The sequence below is a fragment of the Vidua chalybeata genome, chromosome 4, assembly GCF_026979565.1.
Source record: "Vidua chalybeata isolate OUT-0048 chromosome 4, bVidCha1 merged haplotype, whole genome shotgun sequence".
NCBI classification, from domain to species: Eukaryota; Metazoa; Chordata; class Aves; order Passeriformes; family Viduidae; genus Vidua; species Vidua chalybeata.
In genome coordinates this window covers 30,070,906-30,082,652 of record NC_071533.1, presented here as the reverse complement: position 1 = coordinate 30,082,652, position 11,747 = coordinate 30,070,906, and the positions used below count along the sequence as shown (strand labels likewise).

The following is an 11,747-nucleotide window of genomic DNA, read 5'->3' as shown; positions in this document are numbered from 1 at the left end:
CAATTACTACATTGGATTTACTAATTATTTACAAGATGCAAGGCAGACTAACAATCTAGAGTCAAAGGCACTCGTGGGTCAGATGCTGTACAAGTAACATTTTATTTCTAAGATTTAAAGTTTGACAGTCTGTTAATCAAACCTGACCACGCACACTGGCAACATGGGATGTCATTACTTTGAAATGACTGTCTCAATTTTGCTAACAGTCCCACTGCTGCTTATGTGGCTTGGTTCTTTTTATTTCACCATCAGCCTTTGCTGGTGGAAAACTCTGTCCATGTGAGGAATGCTCACTGTTATTACCCTTATATCACTTTCAGACCAACCTCTCTTAGTAAGAACATCAGAGAATGTTCCATTTTTTCAAGTTGTTTAGATAAATTTCATAGATAGCATGATGACTTGGCTATATCTAACTTACCTTAGTTATTTTCTACCTCTTCTAGTCCTGTTCCATCCTTTGTTTTCCTCCTTCACAATTCCAAACTGTTAGTTTTAATTATGTTAGCAATCTGTTCACATTTACCACTTTTTGTGAAGACTGAAGGAAAACAAACTGGGTTTCATGGGGGTTCGTTCCTTTATTTTTTCCTGTATTATACATTTGTATTCACCTTTAAGTAAGAGCAAAATACAGAAGCGTAAAACTTGTTGAATTTATATAAATACTTCAGTAGAAGCTACACATGCAGCATTCTGAGCCACTCTGCAAAATACACAAGGTCTTGAGCAGTCTTTCTTTCTTTTCTATCCATATGTTAGTGTACAATTTGTTCTTCATGATCCATACATGCAACTGAATTTTGGGTTTACCATGTTTGGATGTAATTAATTCCTTAGGTAGGTAACTTTAGGTAAAATTTGGATTGGCAAGTGTTAGAATTTTCTGTTTGATAGATTTTGCTTTGTATGTAGTGAAATTGCTCTAGGCTGGTTTCATCACCACCCACCTCTACGTATGAAACCCCTTTTGCATTGTGGAGCTGTAGCTCCTTATCTTGGGGTATTTTTGTTGCATAGCTGACCTGGCGTTTGATATTAATTCATTTCACTTGTGTTTGTGGTGTGAAGAGAGAAGGGGAAAACCCTTCAACTTTGTACAGCTACTGTGTTCACTCAGTTAATGCCCTAACTTCTGAGTTAATCCTCAGTTCTCCATTTATGCACCTGAAGGTGCATAAAGCGTTGACATAATGGATAAAAAGAAATAAGTGTATTCATATCAAAGCCACATTACAATTCTTTCTGATGATCATGATTTCCTACTCTACCACACTTAAATGTTGCTTGGAGATCTTCTCTATTTTGACTATTGCCAAAGGTTTTTACTCTAGTGAGTTACTGCTTCCTTCAAACTGCAGGCTAATTTTAGTTTTGTTTTGCAGCAGCAAACACCCTAACACTTAAAGTATGAATATGCTTGACAGCCAGCAATGTTGACAGCAGGTTATAAACTATTTTTGGAGTCACAGCTACTCAGCTTTGCTACAGGTAGGCCAAGCTGACACATTCTCTTATAGAAAGGGGCTTTAGTTAGAGTCTTATTATACAGAAAAATTAGATTCATTTCATTGTTTTGTAGAAGCAACAAGAGCAGCCAAATCCCAATAAGGTGTAACATGCCAGTCAAAGAAATGTTAAGAGCTGAAAGAGCCCACTGAATATAAATTCCCCAGAGCAAAATTTTTGCTAAAATGCAGCAAGTGGTATTTAATCTCCTACTCCCAAACATCCCAACCCAACAGAGTCTGCAAAAATGTTAATGTCTCCTGTCAACTCTCTGAGACTGTGTTATGTGTAACAAGTCTTCGGAGGCTGAAACCTGGCTACAAAATATAATGAAACTGGAGCTTCTCAGCATTAAAAAGGACTTGTCATTACTGCTCCTACAGGACACAACATAAAAGGCTTTAAAAAAAGAGTTGACAGTTTTTGTACCTGTATCTTAAAAATACACTGGTGGGGGAATTTAGCTAAAGTTAAAGAAAATACTTCAACAGAATAAAGCTTAACAGTATTGGTAACACAAGAACTGCTAAGTTTCTGCCAAGAATTTTCCATCAGAGCTACATACTTTTAGATTAATAAACTATACAATTTATGGGCAATAGTTCTGAGACTTAAAGGAACAGCTGATTAAAGGAACAGGGGCTGTAATATCTGCAACCCCTTCAAGGGGTGTTGGACTTACATCAGATACATTATGAGGCTGATCTACTTGTTCTTGAGGAATCCCTGGAATTCCTGGTCAGACAGCAGCTCAAACTGAGTCCAGCACAGTAGCTCTCAGTGGGATGCAGAAGTCCTGGACAAACATAAAGAAAATTCAAATTCTACCCTGGTTAAATTTCAAGGTGCATTAACTGGCGTTTTGGTGAAGAACAGACTGACACCAGTAATCTTTTGTTGCTTTTTTATGTAGTGTACTATGGGAGTGATGGGAAGAGACTTTGTGGGGATTTGTCTTGCCTACATGGCTTCCACCACTGCTGTACCTGCCAGGGTGTATCACCCCCAATACCACTGGCAAGGACCAGAAGTGAGCTCTCGAATCTCTTTTGCCCTGGGTTCATGAGAATATGGTCTACTGGATACTTCTGCAATAAAATAACCTCTCTTTTCCTTGAGAAGGGCTGTTCTTGTGGCATAGACAAATGATTGAAGTCCTTCATCAGTCTTATGATTAGGAGAACACTCTTAATGCAATAGCCACTGACATATGCCAGGCCTTTGGGGATTTGGACTTTCCAACAGGCAGATCCCTACATGCAAGAAACTACACAGTTTTCCTAATGGCCACAGGAAGGCAAATTTCTTTCTTCCCCAAAGTCTGTGCAAGACTCTTCTGGTCCTTTCCTTTTTATAGCTCATATCTTCCCCTTTCAAATAGGAGAATTATGCTGACATATCACCTTATGCCCAGTTACTTAACATCAAGCAGATGGTTGGTAAAATTCTTGCATCAGCAGTAAGATTTTAATTATTCTTTGCTATTCTTTGCTAACTGCATCCTGGCAGTAGTAAACCCTGACAATTGTAGTCATTTAGTACTGTCCTTATCTTTGATGGCAGCTGAAATGTGTTTATGCATCCTTGACACTAAGCAAATATTTTGTTGTACTTTGGCTTCTTTATTTCCTGTAAGCTTGATTTTGACAGTTTTACAACATCAGTGGCATACCAACAAGAAATTTGTCCAATGACATCTGTGCAGTCTGTGGACAGAAAATCTTTGGGGATATAAAAAATAAGGGATCATTGAAAATACCTAACAGCTGTCCTGTAATCATAGATATCCTTTCCATGTAATTATGAAACTGTTGTTTTCTCCTCTTTTATGCTGTATTAAAAAATAATTATGACAATCAATACCAAGAAAAAAAAGGAACTAAAACCACGTTCAGAAACAACATTGTGCAGAGGTTAAAGAAAAAGGAACACAAATTATTTTTCAGTCCTGTAACACAAGTTGAGGCCATGCAGATTTCTGGCTGACAAACTGATGCAAGAGTGGCGATAATCCTATAGCTCCAGGTTTAAATCCACCTTCCAGCTACTTGGTGCACAGCCTTTGTGGGTGTGCCTGGCAGGACATTATACCCGGCATGCTGACCCATCAGCCAGGTCTGCTAATTCAGCTAATTCCTGTGTATTGCAGAGGATTTCCTCCAGCTGTGCTTGGGGCTGTTTGCCAGGTAGTTTTAAGGCAGATGTGGAACCTTCTCAGCCAATGTCCTGTACCCTAGAGCTTGACAGAAGAGCCAATGACCCAGCGATGCCAAACAACTCCACATCTTGCATTCCAGAAACTCAAAATGAAAAGTCTTGAATATGTGCTGGGACAATGTTACTAATCACCCACTTCTGCACTTCATAAAAGTATCCTGGCTTCTTGTGAGCTGGAAAATATGAATACCAGTCTGGATGTTCAGGACGTTGGGTTCTGCTTTACAATAACTCCAAATAGTCCAAATATTTTAAGTAATTTGAAACTGCTTGGTTATAAAACCAGGCAAGGTCCACATTCAGTCATTAAAATTATCTGCTGATGGTTTGACCAGATTTGCAGATGTAAGCACTGAGTCCTTTTTGCATTTGAAAGATTCTTTAATGACACACCTGATAATAGGTTACATGAATCCTGCATCCACAGCTGGTTTATTATTGGCAAGAACCAAACTCGCCCAGACTCCCCAGAGAAAGCTGATTTGAAGGGGTTGTTATGCCATCCATACCATCTCTGTAACAAGTGTGCTTTTCATTTGGATTTTCTAAACCATAGCCTGATTACTTACTAATTCCTGTTTTGATCTGCAGTGGAGGGATGAGATGGCCACATTAAATGACTGGAAACCCTATAATTATTAAGGAAAAATTATATTTAGGGAAGATGATAGGTCTGTTTGCCTTTACCTTATCTAAGACCCCAAGCAAGCTAAGAAAAGATAAGTACATATATATTTTCCTTCTTGATTTCAAGACATCCAGAATTAATTTTTATAATGAGAGAAACACTTTAAATAATATAAATAATTTTATAAAGACCATACAGTGGATTTTGTTCTTTAACAAATTTTTTTTAAAAAAATATGCAATGCACATTCGGAACTTTTAAATTATGTAACGCACTTTTCCCTTTTAGTAGTTAGCAAACGAGATTTTTCCTTTAGCAATGAAAGAAATAGTTGAAGATGTGCTGCTGTAGAAAACTGCTTGAGTGAATGCAAAGTTTGGCTTTTTTTTTTTGAAGTCTATTTTAACCATAAGATACTTAATTTTAACATTACCTCTATTAAAAAAAAAAAAAAAAAAAAAAAAAAAAGTAAATTACAAGTGTTAAGGAAGTAAGTTCTGAACACTAAAAAAAAGTTATGTCAAAAATTTAACCCAATACTGTATCTTTGATTATGACTAAGAAAAATACCAAGATGTACCTATTGTTGCATTTTCTCTCCAATTTTCTTAGGAACAGATTGTGTGAGAACACCCAAATATTTTATGGACAACTTCTGGACTGTTTCTGCTATCTGGTGGTTTGGTAGTTGATTGTTAAGGGCATTATCCAAGGCATTGCATACTCACTGGCTCTGGAATAGGATGCAGATTACTGGTGAGAATTCAAAGTGTTGGACATTTACCTGCCTATGATAATATGCATATTCTGTACTTAATTTTAAAAGACTAGAGAAAATAGCAATTGGTGGAATTCTGGTATGCTAGAAACACTTCTGCCTCTTTTTGCATTACAACGAGGCTATGCAGCACACTGAAAAAAGCATGTTTTGGAAGATCATGCTAGAAAAACAACAGACTTCCTAAAATGAAGAAATAGATAGCAGAAGTAGCTTCTGAATTCAGATTAAACATTTTAAGAATCATTATTAGAAATCAGAGATACACTTACTTAACTTACACTTTAATATATATATAAGAATAAAGCAGATATTGTATGAAGCCATCTATAGGTGAAAAAAAGGCTTAGATACTAAAAATAGGAAACAAAGCACTTTAAAAAAACCAAAGTCAATGAAAGAAAGAGCAAATCTTGAATACATAGAAAGAAGGTGGCTTTTTTACCTTGGATGAAGTAACAAAGTTAGTAATTCTTATTATGTATTATGCCTGCATTAATAAATGCAAAAATGCATGTAAATAAGCTGTTAATTTTCATTGTGCTGGCAAAGTTGCCTGCTTGTGGGTGTAGTGGAAGCAGGGGCGTCCTCAGCCTTCTCAATGGCTAGCAAAGAACAGGGATCCTTTGCTCTCGCTGGCACTTTGGTTGTTCAGAGGACTTGCTAAAAGCAGTAACACAAGTGACCAGATGTGAGAGAAACTTCTAATGCAATCAACAATCAACAATCAGTTACAGTGAAGTGTTTGAAGAGGGTTTTTGTACCACATTAGATGCCCAAGATCAAAACAGCAACAAAAACACTAACTTAGACATGGTCTCATCACAGTTACAGCCAAATGTTGTAGGTGTTTCCATTTGAAAGCTTTTAAGACCTGCTTCTATATGTGCCTGGGAATGTCTTAAGCTGCACCTAAGCCCTGAAGTGATCCAGAAGTCCATAGTTCTTCTGGTCTATCAGAATCAAGCTATAAGAGTTCACCCCAAATTTTCGGTGGCTGCAAAAAAAAATATCACAAAGACATCACTTTCTTTTTACGTCAGCTCTGAAGGATGGGTCTGGTGCCAGTCTTCCATTTGTTCAATTTTTCAATAAGGACCCTTGTCTCAGTAACCTTCTCAAGAAAACACTACCCCACCTGACAGCGAAAACAATGTCCTATGTGGGATGTTCTCCACCCACTCTAGTTTTGTGGACTAAATTTAAAGAGAGAGCAAAAGGTAGGAAACACTCTTTTCATGCCTATGTTAAGGTTGCTGAACAAAGAGAGGAACGTGGTGTTGGATTCAAGGACTATATTTGTGTTTCCCACACTGTAGCTGAGAGCAGCTTAAACTCCACTTGTACAAGTCAGAAGAGTATTCAAACCCTATGCTGAAGCATCTATTGCAACATATAGTACAATGAAATTAGACAGAAATCATCCTCCATAGATGTCTTTCATAAACGAAATTATAGAAACTAAAAGCTACAACAGACAGAACTGCAGTGAGAAAGCACATTTCTACATCATGCCCCGCAGCCACGATTTTCAGGAGATCTGGGCATTTGATTTTCTGTGACAATGAAATACAGAGAATCGTCCTTAGATTCACTGACTAGGAGAGCTAGGACAAAATTATTTGCTGCAAAAACTGATTTTTATCGCATTTGATGAGAAGTGGTTTTTACAAAGAATGCAGAAAAACCCTTGGCTAGGCAGGTTCTCTCCTGAAACTTTTGCAAAGATGAAGACATATAAACTACATAGCTGTATATCTAAATAACTTTTCATCATTAAATCTTTAAATGAAACAGCTTTTGCTCATACTGCTGCTTAACATGTGTAGGTAAATACTGTTGTTTAACCTCAGAAGGCAGCTCAACACATCCACTCTCTCACTCTCTCCCCAGTGGAACAGGCGAGAAAATCTGAAGGGTAAAAGTGAGAAAACTTGGGAGTTCAGATTAAGGCAATTCAACAGGTAAAGTAAAACCTGTGTTCACAAGCAAAGCAGAAGAAAGAATTAATTTACTACTTTCCATCAACACGGAAATGTTTAGCCATTGCCATGAAAGCAGGACTCCATGACACAGAACTTTTACTTGGGAAGGCAAATATGGTAACTCCAAACATCCTCCCTTACTCTTTCTTTCCCACAACTTTTAGTGCTGATTATGTTGTCATGGGCCATGACATTATGTATGGGACATCCTTTTGGTCAGCTGGGATCAACTGTCCTCACTGTGTCCCCTCCCAAATTATGATGCACCCCCTGCCTGCTCGCTGGCAGGATGGTGTGAGACACAGAAAATACCTTGATGCTGTGCAAGCACTGTTGAGCAATAACTAAAAAGCCACTGTGTTATGGAAACTGTTTTGGGCACAAATACAAACCACAGAAGGAACTATGAAGAAAATTAACTCTATTCCAGCCCAAATCTGTACAATTATTCAGAACAGTACCTACCAAAAGTAATTATCTCATAGCAAGTGTTAAAATTTGCAATAGCCCAGCGTTCTGCTCTTGAGATGCAGATAAGTGATGGAACAAACAGGCAAGTGAAACAAATCCATAGTAAATTCACTACATATTTATTTCTTAATGTCCCTGTCTAGGATCTTAGAGCTATTTTCAAATTAAACCAAAACACCTGCTGCTGCTCTTCTTCAAGAGGCCACTCCAGGTAGGTCTTTGTGTTCATGATCTTCCGCAGCTTGCAGAACCTCTTGGGAATCGCTTTGCTCTGGATGGGCTCCAGGAGGACGAGAATCGCCGCATCGTTGTTCTCATCAAAGAGGCGGAAATGCGAGAAGTCCAGCTCGTATTTGCACCACTCGCTCTGCACAAAGTGCTCGGACAGCACAAAGAGCGTTTTGCGGCTCTTCTCAATGGAATCAATGATGTTGTCCACAATCCACTTCCCCGGCACAAAGTCCCGCTTGTGCAGGCAGAGCCGGAAGGGAGGGCAGGCCTGCTCCAGCTCCCGCACCATGGTGTTCTCCACCCAGTCGGAGTCGTTCTCGCTGTAGGAGACAAAAGCGTCGTAGCAGACGTCCTTTGGCGGGGCGCGCTTGGGCTTCCGCTTGGCCTGCAGCCATGCCCATGTCATCCGCAGGTACCAGACCATGTGGTACTTGTAGCCGACGGCCACCAGCAGCAGGATGACCAGGAACACCAGGACGCAGATCAACGACACCACCAGGGACCTGTGGCACTCCATCAGGGAGAGGTGCACAGCGCCAACCTGCGCCCCTCTCACCGCCAGTGGAGAGTCACACACGTACTTGTCCGGCCACCCCGCCAGCACTTGGGATATCCCAGCTTCATGGTGGATGAAGGAGAGGAACTCACAAGAGCAGATGAAGTTGTTGTCACTGGCATCCAGCAGCTTCATTCTCCTGAAGGACTCAAACTCCTCCTTGGAGAAACTGTTCAGCTTGTTTCTTCTGACGGACAAGGACACTAAGTTTGGAATGGGTGAGGCACCCGGCAGGGTCTTCAGCTGGTTTCTTGTGAGGTACAGCTCTTTCAGAAGTGGGAGCTGCAGTCCAAACTCCTTCAGGTTGTTTCCACTAACATCCAAAACTTCTAGCGTTCGAGGAATGCAGGTTGTTACTTTAGGAATTTGAGTGCTGGACAGGTTTAAATATTTCAGGAATTTTGGCCAGTCGCATGCATCTGGAATCTCACCAAAATTATTTTGGCTAATGTCTAAAACAATTAGGTTTCCTAGATGAGATAAACTTTTACTTGTCCTTTCTAAGTCACTCAGTGAATTCTGACTTAAATTTAGAGTTTGTAGTGATGGCCAGCCACCCTGACAGGCTGAATGTTCTAAACTCAAGTCTCCAAGCAAATTTGCACTAAGGTCAAGATATACTAATGACCGAAGATGTTGGGAAATTCTGCATGGTACCAAAAAAACCTTGGTGTTTTGAACTGTGACTCTTGTAAAAAGAGACAGTAGACCTTCCACAGGCTGAATATCTGTAAACAAGTAAAATTCTTCTATAGATAGTTTCTTTATTGTTAAAATTCTAAGTGTCTGTGATTTCTTTGCTTGAATTTCCATTTTCCATTGACCAGTTCCCAAGAGTCTACAGTCTACCAGCTCCAACTCCTCTAATTTTGGCATGTCTTCTAAAATGCTGACAATCTCAGGCACAGTAGCATCTGTTAGTAATGTATGTCTAAAAGAAATTTTCTTTGCAAAAGATGAAGACATGACTCTCAATACTTGCATTTCTGCAGCAATACTGAACGCTATTCTTCTCACTTCCAGCCAAGTGACAGAGTGCAGAAGGTCCCTAACAATTTCTGAGAATATATTACTATTTCTTAGGTTTAGGATCATGTGATTTATCTGCTTAATTGATTTCAAACTTCCCTGCTCATACTGACTGAGATTGCTACCATCAATCCACAACTTGTGCAGAAGCTCAATACCCTCAAAGTTCCCTTGCCTTATCACAGAGAACTGTGGGTTGCCCAGGTGGAGAGAGCTCAGGTTCTTCAGGCTAGAAAAGGGAGAGCTCTGCCCCAGGTCTCTGTAGGAATTGCCTTGAAGATGAAGGTGCTGGAGTGAAAAAAGCTGCCCAAACCACACAGGGGACAAGTGAGCCAAGCTGTTATTCGATAAGTCCAAGAGCTCCAGTTTTTCCAGGGACCAAAACGAGTCCTCATCTATGGAGCTGATTTCGTTGGACTGCAGCAGCAGGGCTCTCAGGTTCACAGCCTGCTGCAGGTCCTGAGATTGGATGCGCTTTATCCTGTTGTGGGTCAGGTTTAACACTGTGATTTTGGCCGTGAGCCCAGGGGGAATGAAGTCCAAATCCATGAAGGAGCAGTTGCAAAGCTGACTGGCATCGCATGAAGGACAAGCCTGCTTCAGTGCTTGTTGCTTGGAGAGGCTTGCAGCTAAGATCACATAGATGGCCAACACTTGCCAGATGTGTGCAGTCATTATATGGCTAAAATATGAAACACAGAGCAAATATAAGATGCATAGCTTGTTTTGGAGAAGCTACATTTTGGATATATCTAAAATATAAGTTTTGCTGTTTTGTCTTGTTGAAGGCACTGTTAAAATATTTGGCTTTAACACAGTTCAGAGTTGAAACAGATTAGTTTACTGCTCTGATCCTCCTCCTGTTTAGTAAGTGGCCTTCATATTTCAATCTTACCTCATGTCTTTTTCTTCTGAATCTGTGAATATTATTTTGTATATTCATTTTTTTTTACCACAGGGAGTCTCCTGTACATGTCTCAAATCCTGGTTACATCAAGAAGAGTCAGCATCTTACAGTAGATAGTAGCATTCAGGTTTAATACTAACCTCAAGCATACGTGTAATCTCTATTCTGACAATAGGGAGAAAAGAAATGCATTTGTTTCAGTCCATTTTTCATTTTATCTGCCTTTTCCTACCCTGATTGTAAATGTCCAGTGAGCAGGCAAACAAACACTTGCCTGAATGACTCTCATGTTGCCATCAGTCTGATACTTGCTCATGAAATTTAAGCTTGTAAAACTGACGATTGTTGCCTACTGCCTCAGCTCTTCCTTTTCACTGCCACATCCTTCTCCTCTGCTAATGCTTTTTCTGTTTTGGGAACCTGTGGCAGAGAGAAGATCAGGCCAAGCCACAAGGAAGAGCCAGGGGCTCAGATCCAGTCAGCTAACTGGACTAGATAGCTTTTTTCAGCCCCACAGCCTGTTTCTGGTCTTGTGGACTGAAATTATTCAAGAGAAGCCACACAGATGTGGGTCCTGTGTCACTCCACTTTCCTCTCACAGTTTTTATAACAATGATTTGGCATGGCTTTTTTTTTTTTTTTCAGAGTTTCCCGCAATATCTAGCTTGTCTTTACTCCTAACAGGATGCCTTTAGTTCCTCTATCCTTCAGAGGAGCTGGAAAAATAATTTTTGAAGCCTAAGAGTGGTCTTTTCCCTTTAAAACCTTTATTGCATATTGAAATATAACCTTTTGTGGCAAGGATCAAAGAGCATTTTTAAAATGTAGTTTTCCCCAGCATGCCACACCTACCTCAATAGTTATCTTACTGAGGGTGGAAAGAGTGAGCAATCCCCAAAGGGACCAGCCAATGAGTCCAGAAAATCATTGTCGGCTCTCTATCAGGTTAATCAGGTTAGATTGGCTCCTTGAGAACTGCTTTCTCCCTCAGTCATCCCACTGAGATTCTGTGCAGAAGATCTACTCTACTCTGGATTAATATTCTGATTTGTTTTACAGTAGCTGACCCATGTTTACAAGTTAATACAGAGAAGTCTCACCCTTCCAGCTGCGTTATTTTTAGTCATAACTGCTTAAGATTATCCAAAAGGGGCAAAATTGACTAAGATGGTTTGGGCATATGGGGAGGGGAGGAAAAGTTATGGATATTTTTTTCAGTCATTCCATCTCTTCCCACCTGGAGGACTATAAACATTTTGACCCCTTGTGTTACTTTCCTTTTATCTCTGTCTGGCTCTGATGTAGAGCTCTGGATCTTGAAGGACAAGGTTCTCTTCCCTGTCTTTAGATGCCCACAGCTGAACTGGTCATCCACCATGTCCTCCAAAGTCAATGGAGAGAAAGAACATCTTTTAGGAGCAATTAATATAGTG

The 11,747-nt window shown here is 39.9% G+C and overlaps 1 protein-coding gene across 1 annotated transcript; it reads right to left on the bottom strand.

The window, feature by feature from the left end:
- Window positions 1-7,730: 7,730 nt before the first annotated feature.
- LOC128786927 (toll-like receptor 2 type-2) lies at window positions 7,731-10,082 on the bottom strand. The gene has a single exon (XM_053940667.1). The coding sequence runs from the start codon at window positions 10,080-10,082 to the stop codon at window positions 7,731-7,733; it is 2,352 nt and encodes a 783-aa protein (XP_053796642.1).
- Between the last annotated feature and the right edge of the window lie 1,665 nt (window positions 10,083-11,747).